At 41.2% G+C, this 19,566-nt stretch overlaps 2 protein-coding genes across 4 annotated transcripts in view; both read right to left on the reverse strand.

Annotated features, from left to right (window-relative positions):
- elovl7a (ELOVL fatty acid elongase 7a) overlaps positions 1 to 4,280 on the reverse strand; it is a 52,142-nt gene extending 47,862 nt beyond the window's left edge. Inside the window, exon 1 of the mRNA XM_067986423.1 lies at positions 4,211 to 4,280. The gene's annotated coding sequence lies outside the window, so the exon portion shown is untranslated. The remainder of the gene's footprint in view (positions 1 to 4,210) is intronic.
- An 8,167-nt stretch (positions 4,281 to 12,447) lies between these two features.
- ercc8 (excision repair cross-complementation group 8) overlaps positions 12,448 to 19,566 on the reverse strand; it is a 61,101-nt gene continuing 53,982 nt past the window's right edge. For all 3 annotated transcript variants that reach the window (XM_067986444.1, XM_067986437.1, XM_067986454.1), the window contains one exon: positions 12,448 to 13,849. In XM_067986444.1, the coding sequence (XP_067842545.1) occupies positions 13,781 to 13,849 (69 nt within the window). In that variant the 3' untranslated portion in view covers positions 12,448 to 13,780. The remainder of the gene's footprint in view (positions 13,850 to 19,566) is intronic.

The raw sequence follows: 19,566 nt of genomic DNA on the forward strand, positions 1-19,566 counted from the left end.
GTAGATTGAAACGATAGCACAGAAACCGACCAAGGTAACTCTTGAATGCATGTCTTTAGTGGACCTACTGTGCATTTCTTTCTCAATATATTTATAAAAAACTTTAACTGTTAGCTTTGATAACACTTCCAAGTTCTTTTTTCATATTCCCTCTGTGCATCTCTTAATATTTTCTTTGTAAGCCTTCGTTTTTAAAAAAAAAATAGATCTCCCAGTCCAGTTCTCCCAATCCTTGAATTTGTGCAAGCCTTTTCTTTTAGCTTCGTACTGTATCTTATCTCATTTGTTGACCATAGTTGCTTAACTACACAAGTGGAGATTTTGCCTTTTAGGTATGTACTGACATTGTATTGTACCACATACTTCCTTGAATACTTCCCACTGTTTGTAGGTTTACCCGTTAACAGCTGAGCCAAGTTTGCTGCGGTTAATTTATATCATTCCTTTGAAGTTTGCCGTACTTGAACGTAAAATCTTGGTTTGCAATTCTCTCTCTCAAACCAACTATCAAATTCAATCTTATATAATATACTTCATTGGCTGTAAAGCACTTTGGGACGTCGTGAAAAGCGCTATATAAGTGCAAGTCAGTCTTTCTTTTTCAATCATACTGATCTCTATTTGCAAGATGCCCCCTTACCATTAGACTGTTAACTAATTCTGGTTTGTTACTTATCATTAAATCCAGTACGGCTTGTAAACTTGAAAGTTGTAAAACATATAGCTCCAGAAATACATTGCCTTTACTACTTGAGCTGTTATGCTTTTCCCAGTTTGTGAAAATTAAAATCTCCCATTATAACCATTCGTTTTGTTACGTGCTTCCCTGATCTCCATATATGTACACCACCCCCACATCATCACTATCAGGAGGTCTGTGAACAATTCTGATCAGAATTTTGCATTCTTCACTGTTCCTTAACTCTACCCATACTGTTTCCACTGCCCAATCACTCCTACTGAAATCCTTTCTACTGCAGTATGGTCTATCAATATTGCTAATCCCCCTCCTATAATGAGGTCTGAAGCTGAATTGGGTTCCGCCAGGACCAATGGAGCAGTGAGCAGGTTGTTGTGCCATTTGATAGCACCGGATGGACTCCTTCCATCACTTTGCTGATGATTGAGAGTAGGCTAAGAGGATGGTAATTGGCCGGATTGGATTTGTCCTGCTTTTTGTAGATAGGACATACCTGGGCAATTTTCCACATTGTTGGGTAGATGCCAGTGTTATAGCTGTGTAGCATATCTATCCACTTCTATCAGGATACAAGTCAGCAAGGAATGGGCAAACGCACAAATCCCAACACAACAGCTGTTACTAATACAGATACCATTGGATTCGCACCTAAGCAAACTAAAAAGAGGTCCTACCCCTTTAATACTTATGACAGAAATGATGGACTGACAGCAATAACTTTTGTAGCAAATAATAAGGGCATTTATAGGCTGGCTCTGATTACAGCTGGAGGAATTCCCACATATTTTATCCTCTCTACCAGAATTTTACATACATACTACGCTGCAAGTGTGGGAGTAGTCTCGCCAAGCTCTCAAATGAAACTGCTCAGACAAGAGCTGCCCCCTGCTGTTTAAGGATACTTTTAAAAAAGCAAACAATTACCAGGTGTGACCCAACAGACGAGGGATAAATGCCTTGTTTAGACACGATGTGGAGATGCCGGTGATGGACTGGGGTGGACAAATGTAAGGAATCTTACAACACCAGGTTTTATCCAACAGTTTTATTTGAAAATCACAAGTTTTCGGAGGCTTTCTGCTTCGTCAGGTGTCACCGAAAGCTAGTGATTTTTAAAATAAAACTGTTGGACTATAACCTGGTGTTGTAATATTCCTAACATTTATTCGGTTAGAAAGGTGGTTGAAGTAAAGGGGATATGGGATTAGGACTACTGCTCACGTGGAAGATAAACACCAATACAGACTGGTCGAGTCAAACAAACAGTCTGTTTTCATGTTGTAAGTTCTGTCAATGTATTGACTAGTATTTGGGAGGACGATTGTTGTTGCATGTGTTTTTAAAAAAAAAACGTCAGCCTTGGCTCAGCGGTAGTACTCTTGCCCGAGTCAAAAGGCCATGGGCTCAAGCCATAACACAATCTATGCAGACATTTCAGTACAGTACTGAGGGCGTGCTGCCTTGTCAGAGATGCCATCTCTCAGAGGAGATGTTAAATGAGATTGCCTTCTCAAATGAACGTAGAGGATCCCATGGCACTGTTTGAAGAGCAAGGGAATTCTCCGGTGCCCTGGCCAACACTTATTCCTTAACCAACATCGCAAACAAATCATCTGGTCGTTAATCTCAAGATCGCCTACTTCCACCTCCATAACATCGCACGCCTCTGCCCCTGCCTCAACTCATCTGCTATTGAAACCCTCATCCATGCCTTTGTCACCTTCAGTCTGGACTATTCCGATGCTCTCGTGGCTGGCTGGCCTCCTATCTTCATAAACTTGAGCTCATCCAAAACTCAGCTGCCCGTATCCTAACTTGCACCAAGTCTCGTTCTCCCAGACCTACATTAGCTTCCAGTCCAGCAACGCCTCGATTTTAAAATTCTCAGCCTTGTTTTTGAATCCCTCCATGGCGTCGCCCCTCCCTATCTCTGTAACCTCCTCCAGCCCTACAACCCTCCGAGATCTCTGCGCTCCTTCAACTCTTGCCCCTTGCGCATCCCCAATTTTAAATCGCTCCACCATTGGCGGTCGTGCCTTCAGCTGCCTAGACCCTAAGCTCTGGAATTCCCTCCCTAAACCTCTGTCTCTCTACCGCTCCCTCCTCCTTTAAGACGCTCCTTAAAACCTACCTCTTTGAGCATGCATTTGGTCACCTATCCCAATACCTCCTTATGTGGCTCGGTGTCAAATTTTGTTTGATGACGCGCCTTAGGACATTTTACTATGTTAAAGGCACTATATAAATGCAAGTTGTTGAGGCAGAGAATTTAGCATAGAAATATTATAGCAGATGTATGAGGGAAAAACAAACATTAGCAGTGCAGCACCAACCTATTTTTAAGAAAGCTAGTGGTAGAAACAATACATATATCTTGATTGTAATCTTTTTGCTTCAACACTAATAAGACTGCACTTATATATCATTCTAAAGTGGTATTGTTTCACTTTGTACCAGTGGTGCAGTTATAGGCCAAACTGCCTGATGAATCTGGAACCAGGACCCAATTTGAGAGGAGAGAGACAGAGACACAGAGAGGAAACAAAAAAGATATGAAAACTTAATGCAAAGTAGCCCAGGGGGGAAGTTGCCTCATAACACTACACTACAGAATCAATTCACCTCTTCAAAATATTTACACTGTACAAGTTTAGCATTACTGCAAAGCCAAAAGTGTTGTGCGCCGGTTACCATACAGTTTTGAACACAAAAAGTTGGGCACTGAATAGCTGCAAAGTAGAAGGGGGTAGTCTATATGGATTAACTGTAGAGATTAACTAATTAACCTGGCCTTATTAATTAGACGATCCTGCAAATAGCAACCCACCCTTCTGTAAACAGGAGATTTCATACGGGGTTTACTAAAAACTGGATCAAACCCGCCTTGCGACATTCCAGAATTTTCGATCACACCTGTACTTAAATCATTAACCAGGACAATGATTGGGGGGGGGGGGGGGGGAGAGAGAGAAAGAGAGAGAAAAAGAGAGGAAGAGGAATAAAGACGACTTTTAAGCGCATGGAAGATTGGAGTATTTTCTGCAGGTGTACTGTGACACTGACCGTTGGCGGGGTTTCACTCAGCTGCTCCCAGTTGTTGAGAACCTCAGGACTGAGTTGTGTCGATGGTTTTACTCCGCCATTGGAGTATTTATCGCACGTGTAGAGTGAGACTCTGTGCGGAGTAAAACCATCGACACAACTCAGATCTGGGGTTCTCAACAACTGGGAGCAGCTGAGTGAAACAGCGCCAACACTCAGAGTTAAGCACAAATTAAATATGCTTTTTTTTAAAAAAAAATGCCAGTCCAAACACAAACGCGCGAGCACATTAGTTTCATTCAAATTAATGCTCATCTATTCAACATTATCTTTCCTTTTTTTGCTACTTTGCAAATATTTGAATGCAGAACCCTGTTGCTTTCTAACATTTAAGCATAAAAAGAAAGTACAGATACTGTAAATCTAGAACAAAAAAATTGGAAGAAAAACCGCTCAACATTTCTCTACCTGTTTGGTGCGATCAGGTTGTGATGATGGTCCTGAGCACGATGATACCAGCAACTTACTCCTTCCCGGTCTCTGCCGCCACGTGATGTGGGTGGAGATCACTTTAACACTGAACTTGTGCTGGAGTGCATTCTTGATCAATATAATAAAATTATTATTTGACTTTGTTTATTATTTGTTTTTTAAAAATAATAAAGCACTCCCTAACCTCCCCCCTTCTTATAAAAGGGGGCCTAAACACAAAAAAAACACATTCAGGTGACAGGTGTTGAAAATCTGAGGGGACACAAAAAAAAGGAAAAACTCTGAACTTGTGTATGAAACAGGGGGGAGGAAGGCGCCCGCTATTGGCTGCGCTTTGTTAATTAGCATTCAAATAGGTGGCAGGCACTGCGGAGTGAGATAAAGCCGAGTCCGGGGTTCAGTATCGACACAGATTTTTTTTTAAAGCACACCTACAATCAATTGTTTCAGCCCTTTGTTGAGAAATTGACATACCCAAGAGCTTCAGTGGATTGGACGTTTCAGTGAGAAACCAGTTTTTCCAGAAGTGTCTTGGCAGTAACAGCCCAATACCTGTTTTGCCACCTTTGTTTTCTCTTAAAGGAGCTATTGACGGGATGGAGTCAAGTGTCAAAATCTGCTACTACCAAGTTTCTTGCAAACTCTCAAAAACGTTGTGTTGCGAGTGTTTTCGTTTAAGAAAACGCATGAATGGTGAAATCAATGGAAAAGGGTGGGATAGAAGGATGGAGTTATATCAAAATTTATGTATTCGCTGAATCAAGATCCTAACTAATCCTATAATAGTGCAGGAAAAGACAAGGTGACCACTGAAATTAGGCCCACCCTCGGTGCTGGCCAGTTTACTCAGGGGGAGTTAAAAAAAATCATTGGCCGTAAAGTTTCCAACGCATGGCAGGATTTATCATAATGGAATCGAGGGATCACCACCTTTTGTGGGGAGGGGCAAAATCACCACTTCTGGTATGAAAACCAGTATTCAACAACAACAACTTGCATTTATATAGTGCCTTTTAACATCGTAAAATGTCCCAAGGCGCTTCAGAGGCGCGATTTTCAAACAAAATTTGACACCGAGCCTCATGAGGAAATATTAGGACAGGTGACCAAAAGCTTGGTCAAAGAGGTAGGTTTTAAGAAGTGTCTTAAAAGGAGGAGAGAGAGGTAGAGAGGTGGAGCTGTTTAGGGAGGGAATTCCAGAGCCTAGGGCCTAGGCAGCTAAAGGCACAGCCACCAGTGGTGGAATTATTAAAATTGGGAATGCGCAACAGGCAAGAATTGAAAGAGCGCAGAGATCTTGGAGCATTGTGGGGCTGGAGGAGGTGACAGATAGGGAGGGGTGAGGCCATGGAGGGATTTGAAAACAAGGCTGAGAATTTTTTAATTGAGGCGTTTCTGGACCGGGAGCCAATGCAGCAGAGCACAAGGGTGATGGGTGAATGGGACTTGGTCCAAGTTAGGATACGGGCAGCAGAGTTTTGGATGAGCTCACGTTTATCCAAGGGAGGCCGGCCAGGAGAGCATTGGAATAGTCAAGTCTAGAGGTAACAAATGCATGGATGAGAGTTTCAGCAGCGGATGAACAGGAGTGGAGACAGGCGATGTTACCGAGGTGGAAGTAGGCGGTTTTGGTGATGGAGCAGATGTGTGGTTGGAAGCTGATCTCAGGGTCAAATAGGACGCCAAGGTTACGAACGGTCTAGTTCAGCCTCAGGCAGTGGCCAGGGAGAGAGATGGAGTCAGTGGCTAGGGAACGGAGTTGGTGGTGGGAACCGAAGACAACGGTTTCGGTCTTCCCAATATTTAGTTGGATGAAATTTTTGCTCAGCCAGTACTGGATGTTGGACAAGTACTGTGACAAATCAGAGACAGTGGAGGGGTTGAGGGAGGTCGTGGTGAGGTGGAGCTGGGTGTTGTCAGCATACATGTGGAACCTGATGTTGCGTTTTCGGATGATGTCGCTGAGGGGCAACATGTAGATGAGAAATAGGATGAGGCCAAGGATAGATCCTTGGGGAGCTCTAGAGGTAACTGTGTAGGAGCAGAAAGAGAATCCTTTGCAGGTGATTCTCCGGCTACGACTGGGTAGGTAAGAATGGAACCAGATGAGTATAGTCCCACCCAGCTGGATGACGGAGGAGAGGCATTGGAGGAGGATGGTGTGGTCAACCGTGTCAAAGGCTGCAGACAAGTCAAAAAGGATGAGGAGGGGTAGTTTACCACGGTCACAGTCACATAGGTTATTATTTGTGACTTTGATAGGGGCTGTTTCAGTATTGAGGCAGGGATGGAAACCTGATTGGAGGGATTCAAACAAGGAGTTGCGTGAACAGATTTGGGAGGCAACAACATGTTCAAAGTCTTTGGAGAGGAAAGGGAGGTTGGGGTTGGGGCGGTAGTTTGCAAGGACAGAGGGATCAAGGGTGGGTATTTTGAGGAGGGGGGTGATGACAGCAGATTTGAAGGAGAGGGGGACAGTATGTGAGGAAAGCGAACAGTTAACAAGCAGAGGGGAACCATAGGAGAAGTTTTGCTTGGAGGGCTACGGGGAGGGAAGCAGCAGAACGGATGGTCTCTGTATTTTCGAGCTCTGGCGGATCCCACTCGTAAGGTGTTGCTCACAGTAGGGCAGAAATTGCAATTGGTGCTGTTGTTAATACAAATGAATAGCGTAACAATTTCTGCTCTGTACTATTTAAAGGCAGGCATTAACAGATTAATATGTACAAGCCAGCACCAATTGCAAGTTGTACTTTAATATTCCAGGAAAGGGGCCCAAGGTTTGAATAAATTTTGTCTCATCAAGTTACCAACTCCACCAGGAACCATAATGGGGAATTCCATCTCAGGAATTTGAGTCTGTAATACACCTGTTTGTCATCAGAAGTAAATAAAACTGGTGGAAACGCCCGTTTTCTCTCATCATTCTAATGTTGCGTATTACTGAAGATTTGCAAACAGTTTTGAACAAATCACGATTGTCACAATTTAGCACGCTAAGAAACAAAAAATAAGCCTCTTGACCACTCGAAGTAACAGTTAAAAACCAATATTCAACAACAATTTACTTTTATATAGCACCTTTAACGTAGTAAAATGTCCCAAGACGTTTCACAGTAGTATTTTCAGACAAAATTTGATGCCAAGCCACAAGGCGACATAAGGCAGGTGACCAAAAGCTTGGTCAAAGAGGTAGGTTTTAAGGAGGGGGGGGGGGGGAAAGAGGTTGAGGGAGGGAATTCCAGAGCTAAAGGTCCAGACAACTGAAGGCATGTCCACCAATGGTGGGGCGAAGGAAATCCAGGATGCACAAGAGACTAGAATTGGAGGAGAATTAAGAGAGTGAAACAACTAGATGCAGCAATGAGGATTGTGTATGCTTGTTCTGGATGGATGAATTAAGATGGACTGAAAGGCCTTCCTCTTCCATAAGTATCTTGTGAGCGAAGTTAAAAAACATTCTTTAGACAGAGTTTTTGGAGCATAGAATGCTTTAGACCAGTTAGCTTAACATCTGTTGTCGGGAAATTACTAGAGTCTATAATTGAAGAAAGACTGTGTGAATACTTTGAAAATTTTCAGCTGATCAAAGAGAGCCAGCATGGATTTGTAAAAGCAAAGAGCCTGACTGATCTGATTGAATTTTTTGAAGAGGTGACTAAAGTAGTGGACAGGGGAATGTCTATGGATGTTATGTGGACTTCTCATAAGGGACTGTTAGCTAAAGTTGAATCTCATGGAACTGAGGGCAAATTATTGATCTGGTTAGGAAATTGGCTGAGCGGCAGGAGGCAGAGAGTAGGGATAATGGGCAGGTACTCAAATTGGCAGAATGTAACTAGTGGTGTCTCATAGGGATCGGTATAGGGGCCTCAACTATTCACTGTATTTATTAACGACTTAGATGACATGTCCAACCTTGCCAATGACACAAAGATAGGCAGCATTGTAAGCAGTGTAGAGGGAAGCATAAAATTACAGAGAAATATTAATCGATTAAGTGAATGGGCAAAAGTGTGGCAAATGGATTTCAATGTTGGCAAGTGTGAGGTCATCCACTTTGGACCTAAAAAGGATAGATCAGAGTATTTTCTAAATGGTGAAAAGCTCAAAACAGTAGAGGTCCAAACAGACTTAGGGGTCCATGTACATAGGTCATTAAAATGTCATGGACAGGTGCAGAAAATAATCAAAATGGCTAATGGAATGCTGGCCTTTATATCTGGAGGACTAGAATACAAGGGGTAGAAGTTATGCTACAGCTATACAAAGCCCCGGTTAGACCACACCTGAAGTACTGTATTCAGTTCTGGGCACCGCACCGTAGGAAGGATATATAGGCCTTGGAGGGAGTGCAGCGTAGACTTACTGGAATGATACCTGAACTCCAAGGGTTAAATTACGAGGAGAAATTACACAAACAAGGGTTATATTCCTTGGAATTTGGAAGATTAAGGGGTGATTTGATCGAAGTTTTCAAGATATTAAGGGTAACTGATAGGGTATATAGAAACTATTTCCACTGGTTGGGAAGTCTAGGACTGGGGGACATAGCCTAAAAATTAGAGCCAGGAGTTAGGAAACACTTCTGCACGCAAAGGGTGGTTGAAGTTTGGAACTCTCTTATGCAAACTCAATTGTTAACTTTAAATCTGAGATTAATAGATTTTTGTTATCCCAAGGTATTAAGTTATATGGGGCTAAGACAGGTATATGGAGTTAGGTCACAGATCAGCTATGATCTTATTGAATGGCAGAACAGACTCGAGGGGCTAAATGGCCGAACAGTCTCGAGGGGCTAAATGGCCTACTCCTGTACATTATATATTTTAAGGGGAAAGTGGATACATTTTTGATGAAGAGAACTATGGGGAGAATTGGCAATGGGATTTGTTTTGGATTGCTTTAGCAAAGAGTTGGCACAGACACCATGGCCAAATGGCTTTATTTTCTGCTATAAATCTCCACATGCTTTTCCATGCATGTCGCTGCTGGAAATCAAGTCCTCAGTCAACTACTGTGCGGAGGACATGGAGACAATCCAACTAAAATGTGCTTGGGTCTCTCAAATTGTGGCTTACAGAATACTGACTTCTTCAGTACAAAACATACATGAAATGCAGAGCCAAATAACAATTACTTCATTGGTCCAACTAGTGCACAAATTTTGAAGCAGAATACTTCAAACAAAGAAGTAGCTGATTGCCTATTCTCAAATATTTTCTTTGTTTTTGTCCCCTCGCTGCTTTTTCATCTTATTTATTTCACTCTCCAAAAGAACAATTTTATTGCTTTTTCGTCTTTGGTATGAGGTCAAATACAGCTCCGACTGCCTGCTAGCTATATGGAGTCCGACATGAATAAATGTCCAGTTCCAAATCAGCATGAAAGCACAGCAGAAAATTGCACCTAATGCAGCAGTAATTGGCACTAAATTGGCAATGGCACTGAGAGAGGCCACAGAGTGAGGTGGACATAAATGCACTAGTAATATTTAGAATAAGATGATGGGTCCAGCCCCAGAGAGTTCGGCTAACTAATGCAATACATTCCATTTCTCATACTTTACTACCAGCAACAATTGGTGATTCTTCCTCAGCCAGTTCTGGTCTTGAATCTGTTCTCTCACTTCTTGCAGTTCCTTCTAAGCATTTTCAGTCATCTAAACCAAATTATGATTATTGACTTTCTATGCATGTGATCTGGGATACATCATCAGTCGCAGCTTCTCAATTCTTATTGTCTGAAGCTTCAGCTGTGCCAAAGAGTTGTTCATAGACTCTGCACTGGTGTCATTCTTCTGTCCAGCAAGGTGACCCACCGTCATATTCGAAAGACTGTAAGCACATTTCTGTGCACCTTCCCTGTGGCCTCTTGCAGTGAGATTGACTATTTTGAGCTTATTACTATTCAATTAGGCGCAGTTTTATGCCGTATTTCCATGCCAAATTGAAACAGGCCAGAGACAGTCAAATTAGGACTCATACAGCCTGCAGACCGTATTTGACCCACATACCAATGATGAAATACCAGTGTTCTTTGTTCTTTGGAAGGAAGCTCTCACCAACGAAATGTAAAAAAAAGTTTTTAAACTAAAAAGATAATCTAACTAACGTATACAGTAGCTCTACGAAAATGCAATTAAATCATACATCATGTAAAAGTGGAAAAATGTCAATGTGGCTCCCACAGATGCTATGCAAAACTTTCCTCAATCTCAATCTTATAGTTCGGGCTCTCCTCTCAATTCTCTTATATATGTTCACAGCAAAAGGCACTTTCCACAAACAGATCTGCATCTTCTATGGATCCAAAACACACTTTTGTGTGTTCTGTGAAAGGGAATAGTAAGCCATAGGATAAACAATTACCCTTTAACTGCGATATTTCACACTGGGCTGCATGGGCTGTCCACCATGCACTCCTGTCCACACTGAAAAGGCAGAAAACACCACACTGTCAGTCTGTGCCGTTCAGTCGAAAACTAATGATCAATTTAATTTACAAGAATTATAAGGACACAAAAACAAAAGAATACAGCAAAAAATTAGTAATACCAATAATATAAAACCACAGAAATTGAATTAGTCACCAAGAATTTAAAAATCTTCTTTGGAATATATTTTTCTCAGTCCAATAATTTACAAGATTTTTGTAGACTTCCTGTTCCGATGCTTATACTCGGAAGAGGCGATATTCCTGCCCCATCTGCACGAGTTCAGCTGTTACCTTAGACACCACTGACTAGTGAAAAAAGAAAAACCTAATTTACCATTCCTCTCGGTCTCCAAAGCAGAATATTATTGAAAAGACCAAAAGAGTTCTGTCCCACCAGGAAATTATATTATTAATCATTTTATTATGCAGGTTGAAGAGTGTGAATAGCAACACCTTGACTGATAGTGTGTTTCGTGTTTCATTTACTTTTGACACACAACTTGCACATGACATAGCCTAGTTTGAAGAATAACCCTGCAGTGTACTTGACAGTCATCTGCATATTTCAAATGTTTCTAAATATTTCAAAGACATAAAGGAATTGTTGCTGCAATCAACTATTAACAATAGGCAATCAACAGTACTGTGGGAAACCAGTTGGCCTCCTCCTCCTAAAACCAAAAGCTAACATCAGACAAATGTGTATTTTTTTACCTCCTCACAAATCCTAAAATAATTCTTTTTAAGAATGCAACTTGGCAGCCTAATGATGGAGCTCTGCTTCCATCATTCTCTGTATCAGCCACCTTCTAAGGACAACTGTCACCATTTGACTCATGTGCTTATGCAAATTCTATTTGTCTCAAATTAATTTTGTTTTCGTTCAGTAGGGGCATTTTCAACTGACATAACTTTTCATTGTGAGTTTATTTTTCTAATTCATTCTCTCAATCTGCTATCTGCAGCAGATCAGCAACAATGGTCGAGAGTTTTAGGGGTTGTTTTCTTACAAGACCATTACATATGCATCACAAGCAGGCCCACCAAACTATTCTAATTTTAAACTTGAGATCACGGTTGAAGGTTAACTGTTCTTTGCCATACAGGTCGGATTTATTTTCATTAATATATTCCAGGATATTTCTAAATATCCTACTGGAATGAAGCATCCCTATTATTCCTCATTCTTATATATTCATATAATATAATGATTATTTTATACTGCAGTCTAAGAAGCTATTTAAATGATATTAATATTGATTCAATTGACTTCGTTTAATATAATTGTGGGATCACTAATGTATGTTAAAGGGTTAGCAAACATTTAAACTCTTCAGGCAGGGAGAACACCAACATACAAGGTGACTTACACAAGGTGACTCAAACCCTGGCACTTTTTGGCAGGTTCACTGAATAATGATGAGTAGGAACCCTGGCCACTTTTTGTCCATCCTTCCCAAGGGGCATTGAGGCAAATTGTAATTGCCACCCCAGCTAAGTCAGCAAAGATGAGGGATCAAACCTAACTCCTTCCTAGTCCCAGCATAACACCATATAGTGTCATAGTTAATCAAAGTTGTGTTTTGGAAACTGCAGAAACTTAAAACCATGCAGCATGTCACCCACTGTTGTAATTTACAAGTGAATTCAATGCTTTGGTCTCTTACTCTTATATCATTAAAATGTGCAGTTCTGTTTCAGCATCGTATACGGTTGCATTCTCCTGTTGTAATATATTTCTTGATGTAAATATAAATCAAAAAGGAACTCATAAGTAAAATAAGCTTTTTGATTTGAGTTTATTAAAGGAGCAATGTGTTGTCTTCCAAAAATCATGTTCAGAAGCCTGAATAGTATTTAACAGAACACATATACTTAAAATGTACAAATCCAGCATTTAAATTTAATCCCCAGTACTCAGTCTTCCAACCTTTCAAATTAAACAATATCTTCTGTTCAAAACACATGCATGAATTTGTCTTAATGCATACATGTTTTATATTCTATTGGTCAAATCATTTACAGTAATTCAACTTTTCAGCCTTTCTTCTTTGAATATCAAACCTCAAGCATATTTACTAACCTTCATCACACACACTTGGAAAAATCTTCGGACAACTGCAGCAGACTGTAAACTAAAAACTGTAAGGAAACAAGCTGACCAGCAAAGTCAGGTATACACCACTGTACAATCATATAAAATACAGTACTCTGCAATCTAATACTCAGGCTTACCCATCAATGCTGCATGATCATCACCTATCATCTGAATGCAAATTAGTTGTATCAAAGCAAAATAAATTCTAGTTATTTAAACTGTAAATCAGGTATATGAATGTGTGTGCATGTGTTTCTGGAGGCAGGAACTACTTGGGAGTGTAAGTAGAGTTATTAATTCATACAAATAATCACTCAACATGGAAATAAATCTAGTTATTCCTGGGTTAAGAACTCAGTTCAATTATTAAAGATCATCCATCCTCAAAAAAGTAAACATTGGAAATAAATCAGTGTGACACGGTAAATACTCGACAGGATTTTTTTTGTGTATTAAATCTTCATAGCTAATAAGAACAATTTTATATTTTCGTCTCCCTTCCTGTCCTGAAGCATCTGTACTATTCTACAACTGCTGGCGGACCTCCAGTACCTCTTTCAAGTGGCCGTTCTTCATATCTGAACCTAGAAAGTGACTGTCAGCAGGCTATCCGACAGTGAGCCGATAACGTCCTCAGTAGACGATCCAAACCAAGGCACTTTCCAGCAGGGATCACTGGATGGCAGTCAATAGTTGGAACCAAGGCTGATTTTTTTCTCCCCTCACCTTAGGTCAGCGTCAGAGGTCAATTGTAGCACTCCAACAGCTCCCTTGGCTAAGGTCAGATACCTCAGATCAGTCATGTGATCAATCTGGGTCTGTTTGGTTTCGTACAATAACAGATGGTGCATTTACCCATTAAGCCATTGGAAATCCAAGATGCTTCATCTCAGCTGTAAAGTTTAGCAGAATAGTAGAGTAGTATTCATTGTTTGAACAGTTCTGAACTATTCTACAGGTGTGTACATATATTTGAAACAGTTTTTTGCTACAATAGTGTAAACTGAAATTCAGTTTTCATCATCACTGCTGCTCCATTCATCCTGGAAGACTAGATTCAGAGAGGTTCTCGCTTCAGACTGCAAAAAAAAGGAAAATGGGTCAGCATAAATTCATATTTTATTACTTCAAATTGTTCAAAATGTATTATTTACCCTGTAAAATACACATAAAGTAGTTGAGACCTTTCTAAATGTTAATTCACATTTGATATAACATTTTTTTAAAAATCAGAATTAAATTTACTCAGGCGATGGTGAATCACAATAGTTCAAATGGATGTATATATTACACAAATAGAAATTTCTCTCCTTCCTCTTCCTTTATATAAATTGCCATCTTTCTCAGTCAGGTGATGGAGCTAAGCTCAAAGACATCCCTACTGATGTCATAAGAACATAAGAAATAGGAGCAGAAGTAGGCCAATCGGCCCCTCGAGCCTGCTCCGCCATTCAATAAGATCATGGCTGATCTGGTCCTAACCTCAAATCTAAAATCATGTCCAATTTCCTGCCCGCTCCACGTAACCCCTAATTCCCTTTACTTCTAGAAAACTGTCTATTTCTGTTTTAAATTTATTTAATGATGTAGCTTCCACAGCTTCCTGGGGCAGCAAATTCCACAGACCTACTACCCTCTGAGTGAAGAAGTTTCTCCTCATCTCAGTTTTGAAAGAGCAGCCCCTTATTCTAAGATTATGCCCCCTCGTTCTAGTTTCACCCATCCTTGGGAACATCCTTACCGCATCCACCCGATCAAGCCCCTTCACAATCTTATATGTTTCAATAAGATCGCCTCTCATTCTTCTGAACTCCAATGAGTAGAGTCCCAATCTACTCAACCTCTCCTCATATGTCCGCCCCCTCATCCCCGGGATTAACCGAGTGAACCTTCTTTGTACTGCCTCGAGAGCAAGTATGTCTTTTCTTAAGTATGGACACCAAAACTGTATGCAGTATTCCAGGTGCGGTCTCACCAATACCTTATATAACTGCAGCAATACCTCCCTGTTTTTATATTCTATCCCCCTAGCAATAAAAGCCAACATTCCGTTGGCCTTCTTGATCACCTGCTGCACCTGCAAACTAACTTTTTGATTTTCTTGCACTAGGACCCCCAGATCCCTTTGTACTGCAGTACTTTCCAGTTTCTCGCCATTGAGATAATAACTTGCTCTCCGATTTTTCCTGCCAAAGTGCATAACCTCACATTTTCCAATATTGTATTGCATCTGCCAAATCTCCGCCCACTCACCCAGCCTGTCTATATCCCCTTGTAGGTTCTTTATGTCCTCCTCACTCTCCACTTTCCCTCCCATCTTTGTATCATCTGCAAACTTTGATATGTTACACTCGGTCCCCTCCTCCAAATCGTTAATATAGATTGTAAAGAGTTGGGGACCCAGCACCGACCCCTGCGGAACACCACTGGCTACTGGTTGCCAGTCCGAGAATGTACCATTTATCCCAACTCTCTGCTTCCTATTAGATAACCAATCCTCCACCCATGCCAGAATATTATCATCAATGCGATCTCTTAATAAAATTACCAGATTTCATAGGGAGAGATGGGGGAAGCAATTTCTTTATTTCTAGGTTTTCCTCTATCATCTCAAACACCTGAAAAAACTTGCCCTTAGAGAAACTCTGAGCATGAATGCCAGTTGAGGCAGGATCAATCTGAAGAGACTGCATCTGAAAACCAATATCCTCCCAAAGCTGCAATATGTGCATGTAATACAACCCATTTTTAAGGAACTAGATCAGCACTTTTCTGGGACCAGTGTACCCCTATCAACTAATAATCAGCAGCTCTATCTGACCCAGTTAATTTTTTTTAAAAACAATTTTTGTGAATTTTGAGATCATCAAGATGAGGGATGTTAGTACGGGAATAGAACACTTACCACTTTGGGCACCTAGTGCCAGGATCAAACACACATATACACAGTAAAGCTCCTTCCACTCTGTCCCAACAATGGGCATCAACCCTAACATCATAAGAGCATCTCCTGGGACACTAGTGTGATTTTTCCATTTCTTACTAAAGCCATCCCAGCATGGAGCTTTGCTAGCAGTGAGAATCGGTCAGAAAATTAAAGCTATGTTGCCTCGCCATCTTCGCTGCCATGCTAGTGAGGCTCCATGACAGGAGCAGAGGCTCGCAAACATCCCTCCTTTAATTTTGGCCGCAGAGGAGATTGCCAATTTAGGGGCAGTTTGATATTATGGACCCATGTCCAGAATGAACATTGCTGGTTTGAACCCATTCTGTCTGGAGTTGAACCCATGTTACAGAGATGAAAGACTTTTCCAATGTGCCACCCAGTCTTCCAGTGGAGTAAGAGACCAAAGCACAGATCACAGGAAAACTGTGGAAACCACACATTTCACTTCCTTTTGAGCTGGCCACAAGCAATTATCTACACGAGGAGCAAATAAAATCATTAATGCGTATACTACACAGATCCCTGCAACATGCTGGAGGGGGCATGCAGGCACTGGAGACCTCCACATCTTCTCATCTTGACCCAAAGTCCAGTAAACAAATGAATGAAAACTATCATAATTGAGATTCCCCTGAACTACTCTATTGCCTCCAAGGTGGCTCTGTTGAAATCCTCTCTGATCCTCGTAAAAGCCAACTGATCAACCTGCTCCAAAATGCCACAAAGTGGTGCATCTTGACGTCTGGCAACAGATGGGTTGTCATCTTCACACACTGCCTGAGTTCAAATACTGTGGAAAATAGCCAGTCAGGGCAAATTAGGAACTTGCTAAATCTTAACTTAAGTTTCTCCAAGGATTGTCCCCTGAATATTGTAGACAAATGTTACCCAATGTGTCACCTCAACTTAATCACCAACATATTCTGCCCAACGGAACTAGCAGCCAATGCCCAGTGCTGCCTTACTACAATATGATTGAATGATATATTTAGACTTTTTCTACACCTCATTTCATCCTATCTCTTGCTCAGGTATGCCTACAATACACTGCATTCTGAAAAATCCATATATTTTGTAAAATAAAAACATTTAGGTTTTACAGTCAGGAGGCCAGGACACATAAGTTGTAAATATCTAGTCACCTGCCATTATTGAAGTGCACTGCAATTTCAGTGTTAGAAAGTAAATATATGAAAAGACTGAAGACAGTAGACACAGAGTACCAGCACAACAGAAATGTAAATAGCCAACACTATTTAGCTACTGCTTTCCTTGGAAATAGGTTCAATTTAAAAACGGATATATGGATTCTCTTTTATATTTGACCATAAAAAGCATGGCAAGAGTGATGTAATTGTTAAAATGTTTGCTTTCTATCCTCAACTGAAGAAACCAGCTGGATCCCAGTCTTCAATATTTACACACTTCCCTACAGGGAGCTTCATTTCTCGTGACTGGGATGTCTGTGAAAACAGACGTGTGCGAAAAATAACTTTGTAGAAACATTGATTGGAGCGCAGCACAAAAATTAACATGAAAAATAACATCGTATTTCACTAATGTTTTCCCACAACACAAACTCTTGGTGGTTAATCAACCAATTCATCAACTTATGGGCCTGACCATTTGACCATCAGTCAGATGTGGAGACTAACTTTGGATGGGAAGAATATAGAAGAAAATAATAAAATTGAGTTTGTTTTTAAAACTGTGGCCATGTTTCTGGTTCAACTAGATGAAAAGTTATTTTCCCATTTAGGGTACACATGAAAAAATACTACAAATGGATACCCGGAGCTTGGTACTAAAATTAACCTGGGGTCATTTCTCACAGTTATAATTCTTTTGATTGATATTGATCATTTTGTTTGCATCCATATATTTACACCCCCTCCCTTCAATGTTCTCTCCTGAAGGCACTGACACATGCTGCTGCACAGTTCCTGCAGCCCTCCAGTACCAGACACAATTGTGAGCCATGGTGGTGAGTACTAGAGAGACAATACAATCAATCCAGATCCTCTTCTCACCAGATATCTATGTACATCTATTTTTCAGTGGATAGTGATCAGATAGGGAACTCTGACTGATTTTTTTCCCTCTTTAGCCTGGACGATTCTGAGACCAATTGCATTCCCTGAATGCTGCCCTTGACATCAAGGCATCACGCACCATCCCGACTTGGAAATATATTGCCGTTCCTTCATCATCGCTGGGTCAAAATCCTGGAACTCCCTACCTAGCAGCACTGTGGGAGAACCTTCACCACACGGACTGCAGCGTTCAAGGCGGCGGCTCACCACCACCTTCTCAAGGGCAATTAGGGATGGGCAATAAATGCTGGCCTTGCCAGCGACACCCACATCCCATGAACGAATAAAAAAAAATGCTTCCCCATGCCAGCTAAGCTCAGCTATCTCTGCACCAACCAAGAATCAAACTTGAGATTTTCCTGGTTTGAGTGGCTCAGTTCCACACTATGCCATGGCAATTCCAGGAGCTCAATGTTTAAGAATTTGTAAAACGAAGGCGACAACAACAACTTGCATTTATATAGTGCCTTTAACGTAGCAAAATGTCCCAAGGCGTTTCACAGGAGAGATTATCAAATAAAACTTGACACCCAGTCACATAAGGAGATATTAGGATAGGTGACCAAAAGCTTGGTCAAAGAGGTAGGTTTTAAGAAGCGTCTTCGAGGTAGAGAGGCGGAGAGGTTTAGGGAAGGAATTCTAGAACTTAGGGCCGAGGCAGCTAAAGGCAATGGTAGAGCAATTAAAATCGGGGATACGCAAGAGGCAAGAATCGCAGGAGCGCAGAGACACCACAATGTTTTGTCCATGAAGCAATGTGATGTGTGTTTATGCCTACAAACTCCCCACATGACAAGTCACTGATCTCAGCTAATACCAACCAGAGGCCAAGGATTTCCTCAATTAGAGGGAAGCAGAATTGGAGGCCAAGTCTTTCTCAGCTGGATCTCCAAATCTATTGTCAGTTGGTTCAAGAGAAGCAATAGCAGAAACCTTAGTCAGAGAACGGTTCTCTCACCAGGGAGAGAAGAACATAAGGAGGTTGTGGGGGGGCGGGGGGGGGGGGGAGTAATAAATATTTTTTTTTAACACATAACAAAGTCCCATCAGCAGCAAACAAATGGGTCTGCTTTGTGGTGGTGATTGGGAGACAAATGGTGGTCAGAACATCAGGAGAACTCTCAGTTTCTCTCCAAATAGTGCCATGGGATCTTTACATCCCACGTGAACAGGCAGACAAAGCCGCAGCTTAATATCTCATCTGAAAGACAGCATCTCCAACAATGTAGCACTCCTCAGTACTGCACAGAACTGGTACCCTAGGTTGTGTTCTCAAGTCTGTCGTAGACTTCGACCAACAACCTCCTGACTCAGAGGAGAGAGTGCTACCAACTGAGCCAAGCCAACTGGTGCCACAGTCAATTTAACATTGGCCTTTGCATTTTCTTGCACTTCAAAATCCATTGGCTGTAAAGGGCCTTGGGATGGATGCCCTGAAGATGTGCTAAGTTGCATTATAAATGCTAATTCTTTCTTTTCAGGTAGCACAGTCATTAAAAAAAAACCTGTGTGCATACCAATGCGCTACTAGAGGAAACCAGACGCCTAGAGGGTCAAACATTAGGAGGTATCTAATGAATGCCATATTCTGTAAACCAAGATAACTTGTGGGACATGACTTGCAGCTCTTGCTCTTCCACTCCTATAATGCTAATTTGAATGACAGTAATTACAGTAATTAGCCTAAATGGGTTGGTATTAATACTTCTTGACGTCCCAGTAATTTATCTGATCTCAGACCAGTTTTGTTATCCCT

Source organism: Heptranchias perlo, chromosome 1 (assembly GCF_035084215.1).
Source record: "Heptranchias perlo isolate sHepPer1 chromosome 1, sHepPer1.hap1, whole genome shotgun sequence".
NCBI lineage: Eukaryota > Metazoa > Chordata > Chondrichthyes > Hexanchiformes > Hexanchidae > Heptranchias > Heptranchias perlo.